Source organism: Cheilinus undulatus, linkage group 20 (assembly GCF_018320785.1).
Source record: "Cheilinus undulatus linkage group 20, ASM1832078v1, whole genome shotgun sequence".
Taxonomy (NCBI): domain Eukaryota; kingdom Metazoa; phylum Chordata; class Actinopteri; order Labriformes; family Labridae; genus Cheilinus; species Cheilinus undulatus.
In genome coordinates, this window is record NC_054884.1 from 12,406,330 (window position 1) to 12,432,023 (window position 25,694).

General features: G+C 40.1%; 2 protein-coding genes across 2 annotated transcripts in view; one reads left to right on the forward strand and one right to left on the reverse strand.

Moving 5' to 3' along the window:
• Positions 1 to 4: 4 nt before the first annotated feature.
• Positions 5 to 15,764, forward strand: usp42 (ubiquitin specific peptidase 42). The gene is made up of 18 exons (XM_041815755.1): positions 5 to 85; positions 2,586 to 2,835; positions 3,451 to 3,657; positions 3,789 to 3,899; positions 4,127 to 4,226; positions 4,781 to 4,848; positions 4,963 to 5,033; positions 5,145 to 5,227; positions 5,346 to 5,457; positions 5,586 to 5,726; positions 7,011 to 7,111; positions 7,238 to 7,403; positions 7,496 to 8,170; positions 8,280 to 8,362; positions 8,676 to 9,773; positions 12,156 to 12,436; positions 14,081 to 14,146; positions 14,292 to 15,764. Exons 2-17 carry the CDS (start codon positions 2,595 to 2,597, stop codon positions 14,140 to 14,142), a joined length of 3,600 nt encoding a protein of 1,199 aa, XP_041671689.1. The 5' UTR covers positions 5 to 85; positions 2,586 to 2,594; the 3' UTR covers positions 14,143 to 14,146; positions 14,292 to 15,764.
• Positions 15,765 to 16,453: 689 nt separating this feature from the next.
• LOC121528339 (cytohesin-3-like) overlaps positions 16,454 to 25,694 on the reverse strand; it is a 56,453-nt gene continuing 47,212 nt past the window's right edge. The window contains exons 11-13 of the mRNA XM_041815757.1: positions 23,837 to 23,908; positions 23,539 to 23,693; positions 16,454 to 18,201 (exon numbers count right to left, since the gene is read on the reverse strand). Of these exons, the coding sequence (XP_041671691.1) occupies positions 18,129 to 18,201; positions 23,539 to 23,693; positions 23,837 to 23,908 (300 nt within the window). The 3' untranslated portion in view covers positions 16,454 to 18,128. The remainder of the gene's footprint in view (positions 18,202 to 23,538; positions 23,694 to 23,836; positions 23,909 to 25,694) is intronic.

The window sequence follows — 25,694 nt, forward strand, 5'->3', positions numbered from 1 at the left end:
CTACGTCATTGTTCACCGCCGGACACCCGCTGGAAATAAGGAATGGATTTACAACAGCTATTACCGTATTCATAACAGATTTCAGGTAAGTGTATTGTGACTTTTCGGACCAAGTGGCTCTTAATCAGTGCAGCTGTAATATTTTTGGAGGCCTGTATCGCCTGGGCTTGTTGTAGTAGCCTTACACCGGGTCTCTGTCATGTCGGAGAGCAGCGCAGTGAGCACACAGCCACCGGTGTCGAGCCCCTCCTTTATATGCTAGCTAGACGCCCCGTTACTCGGGTCAGTGCATTTAAATCACATTATCTTTGAAGTAGAAACACCAAACTGCTATTTGGCGTAACCAATAAAGAGTCATGATGCTCTCTGCCATGTCAGTTGGCTTCCACCGGGCTGAGCTAGTTAGCGTTAGCATCTCTGTTGCCGCACGAGCTCCGCCGAACGGAATGTTAGCCTCGTTCTGGGGCGCGCTGTTACGTCCTCCGTTTCCATGGAGTTTGACTGATCTCACTTAGAACGTTGTCAATCCATTCGGTTCCTGTCTTCAGTATATAAGGTGGCTCTTTAAGTGGATTTTCACTTGATACTTCAACTCCGAAAAGAGCAAACGAAGATTTTATTGTGAGTATTTTTGGACGTTTTAGCGACACTGCGTGTTAAAGGCCTAGCTGCCGTCTGTTAGCCAATGTGATTCAGTTTGCTAGAGCAGGTGGGAGGGAACAGCTGTTGTTGTAAACGTGCTTCCGACCAGACAGGACATTTCCTCTCAGTTTGAACTGCTTCCCTCCAATTTCTTACTTTTACAATAGTTGGTGATATTTTTGTTAAGGTTGCAGTTATTTGTGGGGTCAAACTTACGCCTAATAGCGGGTTTCACGTTACAACTGTTAGCCTGATTGTAACCTTTTAATGGAGAAAATTTATACGTCGGTGTAAGTCGATAGCACTTTGAACTAAATGCGTGTTGTTCTCGGATACAAATTAAAAGTGAAACTGCTTTATTAATGCTTGAAATGCTGGGTAATTTGGGATAAGATGCGTGCCATGTTAACAAATATACCACCAGTGGTGAAAATTACTGTACTATTATACCTGTATTGTACTTTAAAATTCCCCCCTGCGGGACTGAGTTGGTCTGGCCTAAAACTGCCATGTTTGTTGATATAGCCAGGATTTACAGCTGATGAAGGCAGATAGTCAAAATATTGGTTGTAAGTATCAACAGAGCAGATATTTTCAACCCATGCTGTTACAGATAATCCCCTTTAAAGCTAATACATGCAGCTACTGATATCATGTAGGTAGTATCACGCATACTTACTTGCCATGTACTACAGTGAAGACAAGATCAAGAGTATTGTACTCAAGTAAAATTACAGTTACTGCTGTTAAATCTTAAGTGAAAGTGCTGATTTCCAAATGTTACTAAAAGTTACTAACTTAATTACAGCTATTTGAGGAAATGTAATTAGTAATGTTTCACCTTTGTATATCACAGTAGTGACTATTGGTAGATTGCAAGATATAACCAGAGGTGTAAAAGTATCAAAGTATCAAACTATTGTACTCATGTAAAAGTACAGTTACTTTGGTTAAAATTTACTCAAGTAGAAGTACAGATACCAGTCTAAAAATCTATTCAAGTAAAAACCTAAGTTAATTCAAGTTTACTTAAAGTACTAAGTATCTAATTTTCATACCCAAGGGGCTCTACAGTGAAATATTACCTTTCCTTAACATGCTAGAACACCAAAGAATATGAATCTCCAACAGGGCGATTATAATAAAGGTGTAACTTAACCTAAAATAAAATGCAGCAGCTGCTTTGGGATGAAATGTGGGATGATTCAGTTTGGTAAATTGACTTAACTTTAACTTTGACTCCTACCTTTGACACGGCACTTAAAAACTTGCTTTCAAAAGTTTGATTTGGGTGTTTATGACAACACTGCAACAGTGTAGAAACTTTCCATGTTTTTTTGTTGCTTGAAATATAAAAAAAGGCTATTTTTCAATCAGATCTGATACACAATTATGGGTTGTTTACATCAGATCATGGCACATGATCAGCATGAAAGTGGGCAATAGAATCGGAACTGTATGTGCTTTTGAATTTTCATAGTGTTTAAAGTTTTAATGTACAGTCTCAGTTTGTTGTGGTTTGTATGATTTGTGTAAGAGGTACATGATCGGTATATTGTTATCTGCAGATATGAAAATTTTGCCAATATTTGCAATCTTGGCATTCCAGCAAAATTCTGATATCGTACATCCCTAGTTTGCCGTGTTAATGTACAGTTATGCTCTCTAAATTTGTTGTAGGTGGTATGACTTGTACTAATAAGTCATGCATAATTTACTGTGCAAATTTGCTATGCAGAAAAGAAGAATAAAGCAAACTTTTCCACACTTAATTGAACACAGTTTCTCCAGGCCAAGACACTTACATGGCTTTATAATTACTCTTATTGAATATGTCTTCTTAAAAAAAACAACATAAATGACAAACACAAGATCTATGATTTGATCCATGTTTTGTACATCCGTCTAACTCACTTATTTGTGTTATTCTGCCCCTCTTCCAGCTATGAACAATGACCATAGTTGACAGATCATCAGAGAAGTCTGACCACGAGTCAGTCGGGTGTAAGCGATCTCCCTTCACCAGTGGAGACGTGGGAATGGACGGCAGTTGTTCCAGCAGCTGGGCAGTGGGTCCCACCATGCCCAGTGACTCTCCGAGGTTGAAGGCTCCAGGTGGCTGCCTGGGCCCGACACCCGGAGCTGCTGTCTACAATAGCACGCCCTCTTCTGTGGAACGGCCCAAGGAGCAAGGTAAGAGGAGCAAAGTTTTATTACCTGTGTGTTTATTGAAAGCTGCAAGAAATCTGTTCATGCTGCTTATTTAGTCTAAGTCTTTAAAAATCCTGTTGCTTGTGTTCATTTTTTTCTGGCCATTGAGAAACTGTTGTTGATTTAGATGTTTAGATTTTACAAGTAAATTGAGCATTTTAATCCAGGTATTTTATCAGTTTTCGATCAGAAGTTGCACTAATGAGGATGCAGTTTTCCATGCTATTTTTGTTTGGGAGAATGACACAGCTGGTTTTGTGGGTGTTGTTTTGCTGCTTCCGCTCCATTTTCATTCACCCAGTTATATAATCAGGCCAGTTTGAAGAGAGTGCATGATCAATCACTTCAGCTGGTGACACATCAGTGTTTTGACTTATAGTGCAGCAGCTTGATATTAGTGAAAACAAAGAGAGGGCAAATACTGTGCTGTGTTTCTCCCTCAGCTTCTTTCCATTGCAGTTGTCATTTGTATAACTATTTACACAGACAGATCTCACTGTAAAAACTGATATCCCTCTACTATTTTCCAGTACAAGCCTACTTGGCTATTCAGCATAGACTATAGTTTTAGTAATGATGTTTATTCTGTCTGTGCAGTGATGAGCTGTGATGATGGCCTTGACTTGCCCCAGAAGGTCCTCTTCCCTGCAGAGCGGCTCCACCTGAAGTGGACACAAGTTCACCGCATTGGTGCAGGCTTGCAAAATATGGGGAACACCTGCTTCCTAAACTCAGCCCTGCAGTGTCTCACTTACACTGCTCCGTTTGCAAACTACCTGCTGACACGGGAGCACTCCAAAACATGCAAGTTATTGGTTCATGGTGATGCCAGTCATGCAGCTGTTTTTATATCAATCTTTGTCACTGTAACGGTGTCTATGAGCACTCTGTTCTTGTCTTACTCAACATGTTTTGTTCATATTTATCTGCCACAGGTCACGAGCCAGGGTTCTGTATGATGTGCACCATGCAAAACCACATCATTCAAGTTTTTGCAAACTCTGGAAATGTTATCAAGCCCATTGGTGTGCTCAATGAACTCAAAAGTAAGTGGATTTTGGAAAAACAAAAACTGATAGGAAGAACCAAACTAATTTCCTGAAATGAATGACAGGAGGCGCTGTGTAGCTGTTTATCTCAGAAATTTTGGAGGGAAATTTTTTGCTGGGGATTTATAGCCTGCTGCTAACTGGATCTTTTTTGTTTTTACTATTGTAAAACTATATAATAAGTCTTTGTAAAGCTAACTGTTTTGCATTGTTTTCATACGCAGGAATTGCTAAGCACTTCCGCTATGGAAGCCAGGAGGATGCACATGAATTCCTGCGGTACACAGTGGATGCTATGCAAAAGTCCTGCTTACCTGGAGCCAAGTAAGTTTCATTCATTTCCAAAACCACACAAAATGTAAGCTAGTACACAATCAGACCTAAACTTTGAACAGTTGGTCATACTAAGGGTCTTTTTATTGTGTTGTTTAAAACTGATTGAAGCCCTAAAATGTCCTGCATGTGCACTTTGTATCTTGTTGATCTTATAAAATTCTGCAAAGGCTGTTTAGTCCTGATGCATGAAATAACTGTAAGCCACTGCCAAGTAGGTCATATACACATACAAGTAGCCTAAATTCATGTTTAAAAGGCACTCTGGGCTGACAATGGAAGTTGTAAAGGAATTTAAAATAAAGGGGTTTATGAAAATATAACAACCGAGTTAGTTACTTATTCTTAAACATAAATGTGACCTTTCAACTCCTTTTTTCTCACTCTAGCTCTTTGAGCTGTGATTTTGATACCATAAAGGCACAGCATTTTTCTTCTCTGTTCTAGTATAGTTAGTAAAATATCATCTTTGCTAATTGGGTGCCAGGCTATTATCATTCCTTTGACTGGTTGTTTTTTCATCCTTCTACTTCTCTTTGTGACAGATTGGACAGGCAAACGCAGGCAACCACTTTCATCCATCAAGTATTTGGCGGGCAACTAAGGTCCAGAGGTAAATTATTAGTGCAGAAGTGTTTTTTCACTGCACAATATCATGCCGTTATTGTTGATTTCTCATACATTTTCTCTGGACTACCAAATAAACACTATCTTTCCTCTTTTTCAGTAAAATGTTTAAACTGCAAAGCAGTCTCTGACACATTTGACCCTTTTCTGGACATACCTCTGGAAATTAAGGTAATTACTCATACCATTATTCATAGGTCTGATATTTTGCTGCCAGTGTGTTTCAAACTAATTCACTTCAAAATGTTGAAACAATACTGAAAACATTTTCTGTCTGTGCAGACGGCTCTCAGTGTCTCCAAGGCTCTGGAACAGTTCGTCAAACCAGAACAGCTGGATGGAGATAACTCCTACAAATGCACCAAGTATGTTTCATGTCAAATACAAACACTTTCTTTTCCCTCATTGACTTAATGACTTTTGTTTGCTTATTATGTTGTCTGTTTTCTCAATCACTAACTGAAATTTCCTTTTCTGCAAAAGGTGCAAAAAAATGGTCACAGCCTCAAAGAGATTTACCATCCATCGCAGCTCCAACGTGCTCACACTCTCTCTCAAACGCTTTGCAAACTTCAGTGGAGGCAAAATCACAAAGGTATTTCACACAGAACCATGCAGAACCATGACTAAGTTACATAGGATCACTTTTTAGGGAGTTTTAATGCAGTAATGCCCAGACAAATTTGCTAACAACCTGCTGTTTTTTTCTATTTTGGTCATCAGGATGTGAAATATCCAGAGTACTTGGATCTGCGGCCCTTCATGTCTCAGTCTCAGGGGGAGCCTCTGCTCTATGGGCTGTATGCTGTGCTGGTCCACTCTGGATTCAGCTGTCATGCTGGGCACTACTATTGCTATATTAAGGTACTGGCACTGCTACCATTCACTGTTCTAATCTATCATGACACTCCAGTTGCTGAGTACACATGCAAACATTTGTCTCTCCAACATTTGTCAACACCTCACAGAGGCGGTCACACATAGAGCTCTTATGAGAACTTTTGCTTTACAGAGTCTGAAATCAGTACAAACAAAAGGAAAAATAGATTTAAACACAGAGGTTTTGTAGTAATTTATTCTATATTAAAGCATGTTTACAAAGCAGGGTATGTGTAGGGTTATGACAGTTTTTAAAGAGGGTTTAATTTTGTATTTCTAAATTTAGGCCATAAAAGTATCGAATGTACTTTTACAAAGCATATATTTTATTGATAAAGATCTTAATTTAACCCTGTGCAAGACCACAGAAAAAATCTGTAAGAGTAACTGAACCCCAGAGTTTCAGCTGAGCTGCATCTACCTTGGAGCTTAAAAAATATCTTTATAATGTCATGGCTAGAGAATGGGAGGGGGAGAGATAAGACACACCCACTTGCATCAGCCACATCATATAGCCTGTGCAACTTTGGCTCATTTTCAAAAATGTCAAAACCATCAAAGGTAAGCTTTCAAGCTACCTAAGTGTGAAACGATGATAAATGATCCCAACACAAGTTTGTTTACTATCAGGTTGGTCAATAAAGATCTTGGCTAACAGCTACACAACCTACAATCCTAGAGTATAACAGCCCTGGAGCCAGCTACTACCCACATATATTTCAGCTATCAAGCTGCTACCATCGAAGTCAACTGAAGGGGGGAAAGAGTGGGTTGAGACTGTTGAGCTCTGTCACGATGAAAGCTGTCAACAGATGCATCACCTGCCACCAGATCAGAAAGATTCAGTTGCAGTAGCCATGATTAAATCTGCATAGGGTATTCCTTAAGCGTAATTCTAGCAAAAAAAAATAGAATTTAAATAGTTTGTCCTTAAATGTTGAGATTTGGACCGTAACTGATCAAAAGTACAACTAAATACCCATTTACCTAGGATTTCATCTAAAAAAAAAAAAAAAAAGAGGTCTGAGGGTTCAATTACTCTTGAAGTTTCGTATAAAGTGGTCTAGAGAGTCTTACATTTAACCACGACAAATCTAAAGGGTACTGTGCATATGAAAAGCTGTGTTTTCTCTGCAAAATTTAAAAAGTTAAGAAAACTTTTGAAGGAATAAAAATTATAAAATAATTATTACGTTTTAGATGATCAATAGTGAGAATTGTGTTTCTTGTTTATGTAAAAATCTGTCTACTGCTCTGTTGTGTTTCCAGGCCAGCAACGGTCAGTGGTATCAGATGAACGACTCGTCTGTGTCTGTCAGTGACATCAGATCTGTTCTCAACCAGCAGGCCTATGTGCTTTTCTACATCAAGTAAGTAGAAAATTGTTGCATTGTAAGAGAATACATTTTTTAATCATTAAAATTTCTCAATTTTGGGAAAGTGTCTTACAAACTTGGTCATTCAAATTATCATATTACTTTATTTTGTGTCATAAGATCCACTGATATAAAGAAAAATGGGGACTACGGCCACATGGGTCATAACGCAGGCGTACCTGGTCAGTCGTCTCCGCGACCGATGGTGATACCCCGCATCAACACTACGGTGCATCACAACAACACTGGCTTCATAGGCCCTCAGCTGCCACCTCACATGACAAAGGTACTGCAGACTTGTTCACACCCTGAGCAAAGATATCGCTGGTGTTACACAGAAACACACATGTTTTTGTGTTTTTTACGTGTCCTCCTCAGAGCTCGCTTCATGTGAATGGGAATGGATCTCTGCGGGATTATCCCACCAACTCAAAGCCCAGCACCAGCAGCAGTGTTGTTGGAAAGCCTAACCATGGCCTGGGCTCTTCCTCCTCATCCATCTCCCACTCAATCAGCCGACCCACAGTGATCCCTGATCACGACAAACGCCAGAAGCTTTCATTCTTCTTCGGACTGGGCAAACAGAACCGCCCATCCTCGTCATCCTCTTACAGCCAGCCGTCCTCTGCCAGCAGCTCATCTTCCTCCTCCAGCTCTTTATCCTCCTCTCAGTCTACCTCAGATGTCCACTCAGACATTCGCTTTGTACCACGTCAGATAAGTCGTGTTAACGGCACGTCTTGCAGTAATGGGGAACGTCACACTGGAGGGAATGGAGCCTCGTTTTTGGTGCCATATGGCCAAGAGTCTTCAGAGGAATCGGACCAGGAGAACTGTGGCTCCCTGGAAAATGGCTGTTTAGGAAAGTCTCACTTTAATGGAAGCAAAAGAACTGGAGAGGCATTTAATAATTCTCCTAAAGGCACAAACGGAGAGTCAGGAGTGCACCATAATGGGAACGGATTAAATGGGGCCACCTATGGTGTCACCAAATCTGGTCAAAACGGGCACCATTATGGACACCACAAAGTGAATGGACACAAACATGATAAAGTAAGTGGTTCTTTCAGTGTTCTTGCAGTCATTTTATAAGAAAATGATATTTATTTGAATGAAACTTTATTGTTTCTATAATAAAAATTGTGTCATTTGTGTTGCTCAGGTCTCTGACAGTAATTACTGCAGTTTGCTCCATGTGACTCCTGCTGCAGCAAATGGGCTAGACAGTGACCACAGTCACTCAAGGTAAGAAAAGCACTGATAACACTGAACTAGGAAAAGGTACCTTCTAACCACGCATCATACATTACAATAGATTTCAATACGATGGGTTAGAATACACTTTTATGTTTCTTAGACTTAACTGCTGAACACATTAAGCTGCCTCTAGAGTTGCATCAATTAAAAAAACACTAAAATTCCCCCTTTTTAAAGTAGTGACTACTAATCAATGACTTTGTTTAAAATTAAATTGAATTACATGATCAACTTCTAAAATTAAGCATCTTCCATCTAAAAATGTGATTAAAAGCAATGTTTGTGTGCTTTCTTCTTCCAGTAAAGAGGCACATAACTCTGCCTCTCAGGCTAGCTCTTCTCAGAGCAGCCACAGCGCTGCCAGTGAAAGCCAGCACCTCTCCAATCCTGACACAAGGGCTAAAGCTGTGTCTGAGACCCCTCCTCAGCAACCACCATCCTCCACTGCTAGCTCTCCATCTTCGGCTACGGCCACAAAGACCCATTCTGTCACATCTGCGGAGTCTGGCTTCTTTTCACACCATAATGGCAACTTCAATGCGGCCTTATCCACCCCATCAGACTGCTCCCAAAGTACCAATGGGCCCTCTACGGCTCCAATAAAAGTCAGCAGAGATGGCGATGAAGTACTGAACAGACCACAGATGAATGGTCTGCCAACAGGGACTGATGGGCGTACAGATGCTAAAGAACAGCACCAGTACAAGCCCAGTTTTAGAGGCAATGAAGGACAATCTTTCCGAGACAGGGAGAGAGACAGACTGTACTCTGACTGGAGCAGAGACAGAGAGAGACACTACAGAGACAGAAGTACAGAACGAGAAAGTGACAGTGATCGTCACCGTTACAGGCGGGACTACAAAGACCACTATCACCGCTCATACAGAGATCGTTTCCCTCCTCATGATCGTTACTACAGAGACTGGGAGTCTGAGCGTCGCTGGGAACGCTATCCTCACCATCCCAGAGAGCGGGACCGTGACAGGTGCTCTAACCATTACCACCGCTACCGGTCTAGAGAGGACTGGGAACGCGGACGGAGGGGACATGGTTATCCCTACCGCGATGAGTCTAACGGTCGCAGGAGGTGGCAAGAGGAGAATCGAGAATCCCGGTCAGTGAAGGATAAAAACAGCAACAGAGAGAGAGACCTTAACCCGCCTAAAGACAGAGACACTGCTTCATCTGCAACAGTGACAGAAACCTCAAAATCCAAAAACTCTCCCCCTAAAGCTCATTTCTCCTCATTTGAATCCGCTCAAAACAAGGGGGATCATACTCACAAGAGGAGCTGGAGCAAGGAGAGGGAAGGCAGCTCTGAGGCGCATCGCTCAAAAAAACACAAAAAGAGCAAGAAAAAGAAGAAATCAAAAGATAAAGACAGACACCGTGAGAGTGGGTAAGTGATAGCATCTCTGCCTTCATGCTACACAGTGTTTTTCACATTTTTTCTTGGGGAAGTAATATTAGCTAATGAGTGGATATTAGAGAGTTTCATAAACATTCCTTTGGACTGAACAATTGGTCATTAACTTAAAAAAGCTGCATTTCTTTCAAGAATCAAATGTCATGTCATGGTGCAATATTAAAAACAAAAACCTGCCTCCAAATTACACTCTTCAAATCTAGATTTGTAACCTGGAAAACTGAATATCTGGAGGGGTTTAACTATGAAATGATAAACCAACATTATCCTAAGCTCTGACCCAATAATGTCTTTTTACTGCATTTTTTAATATCATAGACCTTTTCAACTTCTTACAAACACTTGGAAAAAACTTGTGGGATGTTTTTTTTTTTTTTTTTTTGCATTTTTGCATTAAGGTGTTGAGAAGGCCTATGGATGAACACTTTTGATTAGAGATGCACAGTACTATCTGTGTGATATCAGTAGGGGTGCACGATAACTATCGGGCCGATAACTATCGATAACTATCGGCCCGATAACAGGAAATTATTACGTCATACTTATCGGTCCGATATCATGACGATGAGTCCCGATAACATATATTTTTGTCAGCACGGCAGTGCTGGCGTTTGTTTTCTTTCTCAGGAGACTACACATTCCGATACAGCAGGTGGCACTGCAGTACACAACCTGCTGTTAAAGCACCAGGGAAGAAGAGGAAGTAGCAGCCCCTGTGCTAAAATGCAAACAACACGATGGCGTTATTCAGTATTTAGGGGGAGGATAACACGACTGTGTGTGTAGAATTTGCCCTGTAAACGTCGCAAAGAGTAGAAAGAAGTCCTTGATGGATCTTCTAAGTCACTTACAGTCATCATCCTAACGACATTAAAGCGAAGCGGCAGCAGGCACTAGCCTCAGCCGCAGGCATCAGGACCGAGTCAGCGGAGCTCTGATCCTAAGCAGGCATTGAAAACTGCAGAAAGCCAGAGCCAAAAGGTGCAACCTTATAATAACAAAATCAGTCTGACAGTCTCCTGATCCATCGCTACTTTCATAGACGTATACCTGCCTGCTCTGTTTGACGTGGTTTCATTCAGTTAGACCACATTGGACTTTACATTCTTAACCTATCTCTGATGTGACTTATGTCAGTGCATATTTTTAATCTTTATGTCAAACATCAGCTCACTTTAATTCTGGCTTAAGCCAAAAAACAAACAAAAAAAAAACAGACCACCAAATATATCCATTTGTTAAACATAACAGCCTGTTATCATTTGGTTTTATGGGGGAAAACCTATGTCAGTTGTTTAAGTTGTACTTGGTACACAAATGTTTAGCTAAAATAAGTCAACTATAATAACAGTTATAAAGTCAGAGTAGTTCTTTGTTTATGAAAAACACGAGTGATATTAGTTAAAATTAGTTATAAATATCTTTGCTCACTACATAGTAACCCCTTCTTACCCCTAGATGTGCATAAACACATCAAATAAACTTATTTTGTTAAATCAACAATTGAAAAAAATGTATCTGTTATTATCGGTTATCGGCCATCAGGAGTAGGAAATTATTGGTTATCGGTATCAGTTCAAAAAAATCGTTATCGTGCATCACTAGATATCAGCATCAACATGTTTTAAAACTGGATTTTAATCTGGGCTTTTGAGGTGAATGTGGCTAAAAAAAGGTTTAATCAGATATTTTTGGTCCACAAGTTAGACGTATAAATTTGCTTTGGTTTGAGTTTTTGCAGTGTAGCACCTAAAATTCCAACAGAAATGCAGAATCAAAGACTTAACTGATGAGTTGTACTTGAAAGCATATGCTTAAAAAATTAATAAGAGCTACATAGTGTTAGATGACATCCAATTAATTATTTCCAGTATTACATTACATTATGGTGTAAATTTTCTGGTCTTTGTTCTCTCCACACTGGTTTTCTGCATGACAACAACTTCTACTTAACATGTGCGATAAATACAACAGAAGAGAGAAGGAGACAGCCCTGTTGCTACATATTTTTTAAGTCTAAACCCTGCAACTGTTTGCCTGGGGCTCAGCAAAACGGTTAAAAAATTAAAGGTTATAAGGGATGTTTGAGACAGATTTTTTTAAGGAAGGGGTACACACTGTTTTCATTATTGTGGAAACTCTTTCCCATGCACTGAACATGAAAAACAGCACTGGGTGCAGGTTGCTAACAAAGTTATAACTTCTTGTTGTTTGCTGCCTGCTGGATCAAAGTTTAAAACTCTGTTGTCAGAAAAACGCTGTTGCTCTGGGTGTCTTCAAATGACTGCAATGCCTGAAATCAGTCACTTAAGTCTTGGATTGATTGTTGACTTTGTGTCGTCTGTGTCCTCTCAGAAGCTCCGATGATTCCGACAGAGCCGCAGAAACAAAAAAGAAAAAGAAGAAAAAGAGGCGGCAGCAGGACAGCGAGGCAGAGCACCACAGCCCTCGCAGCGAGGAGAGGGAAAGCCGTAAAAGACATTATGATGATGCCAAGAACTCTAAACATGACAATTATTCACCTGAAAAACGCCGACGCATTGACTACACTGGCGACAGTGGCGATCATCAACTCCCCTCCAACTACGCCTCTCCCACAAACGAGTCAAATCACCTCCATCTCAACGGGTTCACAGGTATGACAGGTGATTCATACTGAGAATCACTCTTTAACAAAAGTTGCACTATTGTGTTAGTCCAACCAAACAAATAATGTAGTTTTAGCCTCTTTAACTTTCATATAAACCTGATGGTCGAAGTTTTAAAAGATGAGCAGTGTTAAAGATGATGGTTGACAAAGGGAGTGACATAGAGGCCGAACAAAGCTTTATTTTAGATGACAGTGGTGACAACCTGGATTACTAGTGTCTAGAGACCCACTGGTCAAGGCGCAGTGGATAAAGAAAGTGTTTGAAGAGGAGATTGTTTATGATTTTAAAATTGTTAACAAGCTTAATAATGTCTCTATCTGCTACCGAGGCTGAGCAGTAAAGATTAAAGCTAACATTGGAAGCCTGTGCAGTTTTTAAGTAAATCCTCAGGTTTTTAGAGGTTGTTATCCAAAATGTCTTAGGTTTAAGAGGGTATTTTTTAGGCAACTTTAGGCATTTTTGCAGTGTTTGACACATAATAAACATGAATTTCCTAAGATCCGCTCCATCCACGAACAGCACGTCTCTGCCAAGCTAGACATTGATGCCGTAGTTGGACAGCTTTAAGCGAAGTGTAGCAGGAGTTATGCTGTTCTCTGCATTCAGATATTTAGCTGCCATAAGCTAGCATTTGTATCAAAAATAAAACAGAGTTTGTATGAAATGTACAAAACTGTAAAGTTTGTCCAAGTTTTCATGAAGGCCCATAGTGATTAGCTGAAAGAGGATGTGTTTTCACCTACATGGGAAGAGGCAGACATGCTCCACTGATGAAATCAGGTCTCCTGCTGTTTATGTCCGCTGGAACAAGAGCAGTTGTTCGGTACATTGCCTAATCAAGCTCTAACCATAGTCCAACATGACTGTCATGTAAACATTAAGAATGGATGGTAATACTGTATCCAGGGGTGTGAAAAGATATTGCTTTGTTTACCGTCATGGTGATGGTGCTGAGTAATGAGCACATAAAGTCATAGCGGTGTGTAGATACTTGTGCATGGCGTGTCACGGCCTGGCATAGCACTGGCGCCGCACTACGATCTGCTCTAAAGTCAAACTGTCAAACGTGCACCGTTGGTTGTTGTGTGTTCCACGGCAGTGTGAATTTAGAGACACGTCAGTTCTTCTTTGTGATGAGAAATTATGTTTGGGTTATTTATAATCCCAGGTGCTGCAGCAGCAAAATTGAGAACAATTAAACCAACAACAGTTTTTAAAAACATTTAAACTTATCTTAATCACTTTTTATGTGAAATGTGGGTGAAGTAAATCTGTGCTTGTTGGTGATTTTAGGCTCTGTGGAGTCTGTAACTTATTATAAGCTTCCCCTTAAATAAACTCACAGCAGGATGGAGCTCAGCAGGCTGCACAACATGTAAAAAAAGTATAACTAAGGCTGATCTTTATCTGTTTAGAAGCACATGGAGCATGACTTCACATTGTTATATACTATATGATAACAGTTGTGTATTACACCCGGTGGTGATACTGTATACCCAGGTCTAATTTGGGGAAGGTTTGATGGTATTAAAAATGGACACTGCCCAATCCTAGTAAACATACTGGTTTATATGCTGAAATAATTCTTCTGTGGAGCTGTTGATTTAAAGTGTTGGTGGTGTTTTGCAGGAAATGGCTACAGCCAAACCAACGGAGACTCCCACTGCTTCTCTGGTGGATTCAAGCACTGACTTGGTGAGTGGGCAGCCTTCTTCTGATCATAACAGCATGCTCTAGCACACTCATAGCTCGCATACAGTGGGAGCCCTTATTAAACATGCAAATGTTAGTTTCTAGCTCTACAAATGGTTCATATGTGGGCCTCTTCTTCTGTTTTCAGACCTGTGACCACCATCCCATCAACACCAGAGGAATGACATCAACAACCTTTTAAAGTGGTGCTCTTCAAATGGGACAAAAAATAAAAAAGCAACATTTTACTGAAAATAAAGTGTTTTAAATGTTCTGATTTTTTTTTCTTTTTAAAGGCATTGATTTGTTTAATTCTCCTAAAATGGTTAAAAACTGTCACCTTGAACATTTCTGATGAAAAAAATTAATATATACTTGTATGAACACAAACAAAGCCTGGAGCTTAAACATCTCAGCTGCTGCTCAGAGGAACTCAGGACTTGAAAACTTGTTTAACATCCATCATCGGTATCCACCTGCTTTGAATCTGAATGAAACAAAGGGAAATGTGTTGAGAAAACGGCGATTTTAAGATGTCACCATATGTACACAATGTTTAGAGTTTTTCTTTGTTCCCACTGGGAGCAGACAAACAAACGGAGGGAGAGATTTGTAAATGAATAATGGGAACAGGACTTTGCTGACTGATACCTCCATGCTAAACCCTGGACAGACTTGAGAACATTTCTCTGCATTTTAACATTTTTGGTTTCCATTTTTTTCTCTGAAGCCTAAGATTCACTCTGTAATTTTAAAAACTTTTTCACAGAGGTTTTTCTCTAGATCATGCCTCTTTTCTCCCCTCTCTCACATTCTTTCTTTTAAAACATTTACAGAAAAAAAGAATGCATCAAGTTTGTTATCATGGCTGTGGACCATTTTGTGTTTGCTTTTTAATGAAAAATACAGTTTGTGTCTTCTAGCGTCATAAAAAATACTGTGAATTTAATTTTCAACTGTACTATCAGTTACTTTTATATGTAAAAATCCTGTATCAGGGTTCTCAGTTATGTTTTGCTTTGTCATTAGAAAATCTCCTGTTAATTTTGACCATATTCTCTGGACGAATGTCTTTAATGGGTATGGTGTGATTTTGTTTTTTGATTGTTTTTATTTTCAACTTTAGACAGAAGTTGAAAAACTGCTGTTATATCTTTAGTTTAGCATGTCAGAATTTATACATTGTTCAAGGTAAAAGCCTTAAAATACATTTGTTATGTCAGACAGTGTGGTTTTGTTGGTCTTTGTTTACAAGCTGCATTGAAATGAATGAAGAAGAGGTGCTAGGAAACTTTAAAGAGCTCCTGTCTGCCTTTGTATGATAAACTATTAATAGACTGACTGTAGTCCAGTGTCTTGTTGAACAAACCACAGTTATGGTACATTTTCATGTAGATCCATTTGCTCTCTTCTGTTAAATACACTTTTCTAGCTCTTCTATGGCATGGTTTTAAGTTGTCAACATGTTTGATACTTTTCAACACTAAGTGTTTTAAAAATATTACAATCCTTGGTTATTTTAATGATAAGTGCCAAAGTTTTAAAAACATTTCAATTTCAGATTACAAAGGAATGATTCCACTAAAAATGTTACAGCCCAGTCTAAACTTCACAAAAACAATAAATTTGAAACCTATGATGAAAATTATCTTTGATGGATATGGGATGGGACCCTGTCTTCTCTGTTGCATGTTCATGTACATTTTTTAAACCATGATTAGAAACATAATGTATAAGAGCCAACCTAAAAGATAAAAAATGAAGACAATGTTGATTTTTGTGCAAAAACATCAACATTTAAAAAAAAACCCTACATTTCAGAAATTATGAAGATTAATGTAATGTATGTAATTTCAGAATTTCAGGGTACAAAAGCTGGAAATTGACATTTCCAAGTTTAAAAAGGCTTAAATTTTGACACTAAAAACTCAAAAATGTTAAGTTTTAAAACCTAAAATTGACAACAGTGTAAAGTAAAAAGAAATACAAGAAAGGTGAAACCAGTGGTTGGATTTTCAACTTTATAGTCCCAAAAATTCTACATTGTGGTTCAAGTAAATTTATTAATTTTAAAGTAAAAATATTCTACACTTTAAAGACTTAAGAATTTTGAGGGTTTTTTTCTCAAAAATTAACAGACCTCTTTATTATCACCATCATAATAATGGATAAGTGATACATAGATATTTGTCAATACATAACATTAGTCAAGAACAAATGTATTTAGGCCTATTATGTTGGGATTTTTTTCAATGAAACAATTAAAATTGATGTCTAATTTTTCCAAGTGGGTCTTGGGTGGGGCTTAGGTTATTTAGTTTAAGAAAAAGTTTAAAAATCTAGGATAATAACATACCCTAATAATAACAACTAGAGTTGGGTATCTTTTGGATTTTTTCCAGTCCAGGATACTTTTTCAGTGGTGCCGGTGCCTAACCGGTGTCTGAAATGATTTTCTGTGAGATTTTTTTTTTTAAGTTGGTGGCTGAATAAAATTACCTCTGCATCAAAAAGGATTTAGAGGTAATTTAAAAGACGCCAATAAAAAGTACAAGTCAAGGAAATGGATGTTACTTTATTATAAAAAGAGATATGTAAGAGGCTCAATCTAAATTCATATAATAACGTCGCCTTAAGAGACGACCAAAGTGCCAGTCAGCACCAAAATCCATCTTGTAATTCGGCACTGTAGGTATCAGATGTGTTGGTGCTGGTACCATGTTGGAATCTGATTTCGATACTTAGCCCTAATCTTTTTGGCAACGTAGCCCAGCTAACTTTTATGTTTAGCACAAAAATCTTTCTACATTTGAAAAAGCAAAGATCTGCCAAGGCTTAGTGAATTCATGCTCACACAAAATGTTTTCTAACAGCGTGTATTTTTATTCAAAGTCTTCATCATCAAAGTATTCATCAGAACTTTTACCCCCAAATTAAGATCAAACTACTTTAAACCTCAAAACTGCATCAAATAATGAAAAGTTAGGCTGTGACTTAGTTTGATCTGTTTGGGAAAAAATAGTCCTTATATTCCAGTAAAGGTTCCCACAGTACTCAAAGGTATTTTGAACCCGCTTGTTTCCTGTAGCCTATTTTCAAATCCATAATTCCTTCATATAACACCGTGTATTTTCTGGTCTGTCATAATAACACACTGATCGACCTCCCTTCTTCATTCTTTGTAAACTGTTATCGTGAACTAAAACGGTGACAGGTAAAGGCTACAGCCGTTATGATTTACATGCTACATAAACACAACAAAGAAAAATAAACATTATGTACATCATTTACTACTTTACATGCATAATGTAAAACAGGGGCTGCCTCTTTCTGTTGAAATAAATACAAAAGAAATGATCACAAGGATGGATCTTCATTCAATGAGATGAAAAACTAAATCTGTGGCCACCTAAAAGGGTCAAAACACTTTAAAATCATGTTTTTTTACTAACCTGCATTAATTTGTTTGCCATAAAGGAGGTATAAGGAAACATACTCAAAATGAAAAAGTATATGAGCTTAAATTTCATTTTTTTAGAGTAAATCAGAGTATTTGCATATACAGATACAGTCTCTTGATGGCTAACAATCAGACCAGCTGATTTCAAAGCTTGAGGCTTTTTGTAGTTTGAGGATACTACAAAAAATATCGTTGGTGTTGGCAGTTTCCAAAGGACATGTACGGTGAAGGTGAAATTCCTTATGCATCCAGCAGAGGGCAATCCTGTCACAGCCACATTATGCAATGCTTCCACAGTCCTGTGTCCACTTTTCCATCCACTTGAGTGAAGATTTTCTGCACTAAATCCTTCAAAAAGTTTCCTAAATTCTTCAAAAACTCCCACTTGTGTCCACCGCTCACCCTCGGGCCCTGAAAGAATACCAGGAGGTCTTCATGGTTCCCACAAAAACACACTAACAAACACACAGGGACTCTGCAGGCTGCAGAAATTGAGATGAAGGTGTGGTTTAAGGTGGACAGTCATCATTTCTTATTGGCTATCCTCCGCTTTCTGGTGGCCAGCATGTCGTAGAAAGGATCCCTGCTGATGCTCGCTCTGTAGAAAAAAAAAGAAACATCCTTGTAAATGAATATCTTCATTATGAATCGAAATGAAAACACACATCATGTTATGAAATTTTCCACCCTACTTTGTTGAGCTCTGTGTATTTCCCATCACACTGACTTGACCTTAATCTGTCTCGCTTCTATCACTCATCTCACCAAAAAACACATCATGCTTTTCGTCTTGCACTGCATCCTGGGAGATGTAGAAAGATCCCGGTTTGCTTTGATTCTGCGCATCTGCATGGAAACCTGACATTTACAGTGATTTGTTTCACCTCTGAAGATGTCTGCTCGTCAATCAAACTCCCCTCGCTGTGCTGTAAAGATCCTCTAAACGGCTCATTATTTAGGTTAGCCACAGAGAAAAACAACAAGAAGCTGGTAATGCATTAAAACGGCTGTCAAATAGTCAATTTAAAGAGGTCTTTGAGGAGAGGTTCATCAATTAAACTGTACAAAGAAAATGCAGCAGTGTTCGATAGCTCTTATGGTTATTGTCATTTTTTTCTGTTCTTTAACTCATCTTTAAAAAAAAAAACATTTTATGATGTATTTTATGGGCAGCACATTGGCAAGCACTGTCGCCTCACTAAGGTTCTCGGTTCAGATCCTAGTCAGACAGGGCCTTTCTGTGTGAAGTTTGCATCAGATCTTAGATCGGACTCTACACAAAACTGCACTCGCTCTCTCTGCCTGTTAACTGTATTTTGGACCAAGGCTGATTCAGACCTGACTTTTTTCAATTATCTGGCTATTAAAGTTTAAAGTACAGCTCTGAGTTGTTTTAATGACAGACATCTTTTTATAGATATCTTAATGAATACAACATACAGACGTACATTGCAGCCTATTTATTGTTTATAATAAACAGAGCAGTGAGGATGAGGAGCAGACGCACAGACATCACTGTGAGCTGAACACGCTGAGGTAGATTGAGATGAATTAGACCAGATGATCGACTTCAGTATTCGCTACTTTTTCCTCCACCTGGGCACAGATGGCCTCGTGGCTAGGTCGCACCACATGTATGCAGGTGGTCCGGGCTCAAGTCCGGCCTGCGCCTCCTTTACCGCATGTCTCTCCCCCAGTCTAATCATGGTTTCTGGCCCTAACCACTGCCCCCCTCTCCAGAGCTAAAGGCAAAAAGAGCCCTAAAATGTATCTTTTGTTTAGAAAAAAAAGACAAACAAAGAGAAAAAAATGGAGTACCATTTTAGTGATAAGACTTCTTAAATTAGCAAATGTGACCCGCACTGGGCAGTCCACCTCTAGTCATAATTTTAACTGTGGGTGTGCACTGAGGTAAGTTGTACTGAGGTTATTACAAGAAAAACAGAAAAAAAAAAAAAAAAAAAAAAGCTAGGTAAAATATAATCCTGCTATGTCTGATAGGGTGTCTTTGACTCCCTTTGAGGCCAGCACAACCTGAGCCCGAGGGCAGAGGCGGACTTTACCATTAGGCAAATGCAGGCAGAGGATGTGTAGGGCCCCATGCATGTGTTTGCCAAGGGTCCCAAAATTGCTAAGTCAGCCACTGCTCAAGGGAATGTGCAGGGATCTTGTTCTGACAGCAGGCCATGTTGGGCTGGGCTTGGGCTGGAGCAGTGGTTTGAATGTTTTCCATGGTGACTCTAATTTGTCCGTTGTGTGGGAGTGAATGTGGCTGATTGTCTCTATATGGCTGACATCCTTGGATCAGCTCTGGACCCTCCTTACCCTGAATGGGATAGGCAGTATAGATAATGGATAAATGAATGGATAGATAAAGTATTTTACTCCTAATGTTACAGTCAGTTAGCTGACTGTGTGACAGACTCCTCCATACAGGGCCTGCTGCTGTGTTGCCCCTGTCCTGGTGTCTGTCATGTCTTGTCTGTTTCTTCAGGTTTATGGGTGGTGTTTGCCACATCTGGGCAGTCTAGGCTAGTCCCTGGCCACGCTGCTCTGCTTTGGGTTATTCTGATCCCCATTGCAGCGTGGTTTCCTCATCGCACTGTGTTTTTATTTAGCTATGCTTTATGCTAGCTAAGTTCCTACTTTATTTAACTGTGATCACAAATGTGATTCTTCTTATGTAAACTGTCGTGTTAATACAGCTCAACAACTTTCAATGTTCCTAGTAGGAAAGTCATAACTTCACAAAAACACTCATGCTGATGATGGGAATATCAGTGAGTAACATGCTGCTTTCCCAGCAGAGAACAGTGGACGTGCTGAGAGCACTGGTCTTACACGTGTGTACACAGAAATGCAACAACAAGAGCAGTTTGTAGCCGTGTAGATGAGTCAGATTGGACACCATGTGTGTGAGAATCTGCTGACCACTGGACAGTCTGCCGCCCAGCAGGTGAGTCAAATCAGAGCGTGTTTGAGGCTGTACAGCTCAGTCCTGCTGGGTCCAGCCTGTGATGAGTGTTCCTCTAACACAGTGGTGATGAGGAACCTGAACACTACAGTTGTGTAACACATGCAAGTACATACAAGTCAGCTATTCTAATACAGCTACAGTAAAGTCAATGTATAAGATATTTACTGTTATTAGATCATAGCTTTCACCAGCTGTGAGATTGCCTCAGTAATTTTTCAAAACAAGACAGCAAAAACTGGCATCAATTTGAAAATGTCTTGTGGGGCCCAAGTAGGGATATTCAAATACCAATTTTTTCCTTCCCGATATGATTCTGATACCAAGGTGTTGGGTATCGGCCAGTACCAAGTACTGATTTGATACCGGTGTAAAATTTTTTGGACTGTCTTTGCAGATGAAAGCCGGCGACACACTACAGGATTTTAAGCCCAATTGGGGCAAGATTTACCTCCCCCGATGATCGTGGGGGCGTAGACTGACTGGAGCCTCGTCGCAAACGATTATTTGTCTGAGTAGTCTGCATGTGTGTGGTGTCAACACGATTAATTTACTGCTCCAAATCGTGTCGTAAACTCCCAAACCCGGAACTGTAAATATCAAACATGTTTGATATTGATGGTTCTAGGTCGTAGTGCCGCTGACGGAGTACCCACAACAACCAATGAGAGCAAGCACACCGGGTAACGTCACCAGACAAATCATATGTACCTCCTCCGCTCACAACCATAAACACAACTGTACCTTAATTCCAGCCAGGATTTCGTCCTGAGTCTTTGCCTTGTTTTATGATTGTTGCTGCACCTGTAACACATTCCAGGGCAGCCTGTTGTGGAGAGACAGCAAGACGGTATTGACAGACATCCGTGTTTTTTCTTTTTTTTGAAGTCACGTGATCACTTGAGGTAGTAGGCAGGTTGGCAGGGATGTGGTCTCCAGTGACCTGACAGTCTGGCTGAGTCGTCCCGTGTGTGCGTTCAGATGATTAAAATCTTTGGAAATTGTCCTGAAGTCTGTGGTCTCCCATGGTTTTAAAATCATTTCAGATTAAAAAATCGTCTAATGTGTGGCCAGCCTAATGCGGCGGCTAGCATTCGAGTTAGCGGTAATAATCGTAGCGGTAATCGTAATTCGATTAAAATGGATTAAAAAAATGTTCAGTGTTGGGTTTACTGGTGTGGATTTAATCATTAAAGTCCCTAAAAGTCACACGAGTTCGAGGCTCGCTGAAAATGCTGCTGCAAGGGATTCAGACTCATCAAGAGCGTTAATGGGAATACACAACGGCTAGCTTCAACAGAGTCTGAAAGACATTTTAACATTCAGGGAAAAACTGACAGGCAGCCATCATTCTTTGCTGCTGCAGTGGGTCCTTTGGTTCTTCTTTGCTGCTCTAAAAATGGTAGCCTGTGCAAGCCGTGCTTTCCGATAGTGAAGAAGAATTGATTTTCGGTTTATAGCTCTAACAATTATCATGGCTAAACAAAGAAAAATATAAAGCTAAACCAAACGGTATCGGATCAGTGCATAAACTTGCATACTCACCGATACCAACGCCTGCATTTTAAGCAGTATCGGAAGTGTTTCTGATACTGGTATCGGAATCGGAACAACCCTAGCCACAAGTTTACAGACACAGAAAAATCACAGTCCAAGTAAGCAACACAAAACACAAATGAGATGCAGAAACAAAACAGCATTCTCCAGCAGCAGATCATGCTTCCTGATGTCCGTCTCAGACTGGGTGCATGCTTGCTGCGTGTGGCTTCAGTGTGTGCTTTTATACCAGGCACATAGGTGCTGCGTGTTGGCTATCTCCCAGCTGTCACAGGTTTTCCTTCTTTATTAGTTTTACCTCAGTAACCCTCCCTACAAGTGACTTCATTCATTGTGAACTGAGCCGGAAAAATTCAGAATAAAAGCATGAGGGAAGGTGAGATTTGTGGGACGTGTGCAGCTTGTGGAAAAAAGTAGGCGAGCCTTCTATTCTTTAGATTCTCAGCACATGAGACAAGTATATCAGGCATGTGAAACGTGGCAATTTGAGAACCCTGACTTGTAAGCCAAATAGAAAACGCAGCCATGATGCTGCAAAGACACAAACATCATTACACAGACAGCTAAAATAATCTATACATAATTAATTAATAACAAATATTCATTCTGATGACTGATAGTTCTATGTGCTTTTTGAATAAAAAAACACTCCCTATTCACCCGTTCATCTTTGCTCTAAAAGCAGTGTGAGAGCTGCAACAGGAGTGTGAAAAGTCTAACACAGACAATGTGTCATATGAGGGTCAATAACTTCAATCTCTGAACACGCACCCTCCTCTTTACAACCACTTTAACTGTACATATAGCAGTCTCAGTAGCACAAGATTTCCAGTAACTGAGCCTTTTAACCCATCACTGTGTTTAATGGATGCACATTTGTCAATGCTAACTGGTTTAATAATATCATTAGAGCAATGGAAGCAGTGTGTAACATGATTTCTGCTGTGATATTGATCATATTTGCTGTTAAAGCTGCAGCTAAGAGGATGAAAACTAGCCACATGATCAATTACACACCAGGTCCAATTTACTGCTGCACCTTTAGTTTTTTGCCTGGTTAACAATGAGGCATTTGGATATGACAAATCAGGTGTAAATGGTGCCAAAGGTGTGTGTTTGTGCGTGAAAGAGAGAGAGAGGAAGGGAAGTGAGCTTTTCCATCCCAACGGAAACACCTCCATGTTATCCGTGTGGAAGTGTGACAAACTCTCATCACCGGTGCGTGTTTTAATAAGCTCTCAGCTCAGTGTGTCAGATTGTGTGTCTGAGTGTATGTCGGAGCGCGTCGGGGTCTCAAAGTCAAGGTCAGACATGAGAGCGTCCCACATGGGAGCAGGCCGGCGTTGGCTAAGTGCCCTCTCAGTGTAAATGGATACGCACCGACACACATACACGTGCTCTTACTTGATGGATTTGATCCACTCCTCCTTCTCCTCCGGCGTGGGGGCCGATATCCTGTACACGACGTGGTTGCCCTCTACGACCCGGCCGTCAGCCTCTGTTTTACAGGCCTTGATCACCTGACCTTTGTGATTGGGGTTGTAGAGTTCGAAGCAGTTCTGGGGAACATGAGGAAGAAAAAATAAGGAAAGAATCCAAGTTTTGTTTTGAATTTGGAAAATATGAGCTCTGTTCTTGTCTGAAATGATAAGAGATGACGATTGATTTTAAGCAGGAGAAAGTCTGAAAGTCGGATTCTTACAGGCTTCCTGGGCTCGTCCACCTCTCTGATGCTGAGGTTCTCCAGTGGAATAATCCCACGAGGCTCTTTGTCCTGAAGAAACACAAACAGAAGGACAGAAATCAATATCATATTCTAAAATAAAAACCAGAAAGATATGCTCACACACTACATATTTTTGACTAAAACCGTTGAAGAGGGCTTAATTTTAGGGGTTCTACCTAACAGGGGAAAGCTTGGGTGAATCTCTGAGAATAATTGTGATCTGTTACAAGTCAGCAGCACAAAACATGAATGAGCGGAAGCAGCCAGATCACCAGTAGCAGTTCTCACATCATCATGTAGCAGTCTCTCATGTAACATCCAGAGTTTTTATGGTGGAGATATACAAGTCATGTCTGTCACGGCGGATCTGTCCTGTCTTTATAGTTCTTGCTTTGAGCACTGGGTTACAGTCATGTTGCACAGAAGTAGGGTCTTCCCCAAACTGTTGCCACAAAGTTGGAAGCATAGCATTGTCCACAGTGTCTTGCTTTGCTGGCACATTAAGATTAGCCTTACTGGAGATAAACCAGTCTGTCTTATAGTTGGGCAAGCAAAGGACAACAGCCGGTGAGGTTGATGCGAATCCTCTTAGCAACATAAATACTTTTTCTATTTTGGTTTAAGCAAAAAAAAAAAAAACTAGGTGCAAATTTCCTGTATATATATCGAAAAAGGGTCCTGATATCAGCTGGACAGAAAATAATGTTTGTGATTGTTGTACTCTAAAAAAAATAAAATAAACACCCATAAAAAACTAAAATGATTTATTATGGTATGACGTTAAAGATGTTGTAATTTTATTGGTTTTATCTAAGACTACAGGGTTTTATCCACATCTAGTTAGTGAGGAGAGACAATTTCCTTTGCAAGGATGTTATTTACTTCACAAGTTTAAATGGCAAATATTTCTAAAGCTTTAAATCAGAAAAACTACAAAGCTAAGTCTAACCTGACATTTTACACAGCCTGACAGCATCAAAGTAAAACACTCAGTGGTGTTAAAAGTGATAAAAGCTCACTGGAGGCTTTTTATTCATTCTGGTCACGTAGAGGACAGCACCCGAGGGAGACGTAACCCTGCACCTCCATCGCTGTGTCTGCGGGGCCAGATGTGAGGGTCTGTGCATGTGTTTTAGAGGGGGGGGGGGGTCCTTGAGGAACGGCCCGTGTCCTGCCTGTCTTCTTTTCCTAATGAGGGGGCACAGCGGGGGGAGGAAATGCCCTGGGACGGCTGCTCACAGCTGGCTGTGTGTGCGTCTTTTATGAGTGTCTGCGTGTATTTTTGTGTGTGTGCCTGCTCCGTTGTGCCTCTGTGTGTGCTGCTGAGGGATTGGTTCATGTACAAGAGAGGAGGGTTTTGGTGGGAGGGGGGTTGCTGGGCTCTGGGGTGAAGCATGGGGTGCGGGGCAGCAGGTTTAGGGGAGGCACTTGGCTTGCGGCTTATCAAGGCCAGATGTGAGCCGTAGATTTTGCAGATGTTTCCCATGATGCCTTGTGGTAATTGCTGGAGTGAGGTTCATTTACGTTAAAGGGGTTGCATCTGTTAAAGAGGCAGAGCTGGAGGGCAAAGACCTTCGACTTTGTGTTTAACTTCACTTGTCTCTGTGTGTTTTAAAGTGTGGGACAGATACTGACCATATGCTTGCTCTTCACTTAAATATTCTTATTTTGATATGTCCTGTAGCACATTATAAATCAATAAGATCTTAGTTACACCATGCATTTCACACACTTTGCTAGACGACAAATACTTGAATAGTTTTTTTTATTTAAAAACCATGTAAGGCTCTTCCTGGACAACCTTAAAATCTACTTAAATTACTTCTTGTAGAGT

Coding starts and splice junctions, on each gene's coding strand:
- usp42 (XM_041815755.1), top strand. CDS start 2,595: ATGACCATAGTTGACAGATCATCAGAGAAGTCTGACCACGAGTCAGTC. Junction 4,227..4,780: donor TCCTGCTTACCTGGAGCCAA/GTAAGTTTCATT, acceptor TCTTTGTGACAG/ATTGGACAGGCAAACGCAGG. Junction 7,404..7,495: donor TGCCACCTCACATGACAAAG/GTACTGCAGACT, acceptor TGTCCTCCTCAG/AGCTCGCTTCATGTGAATGG.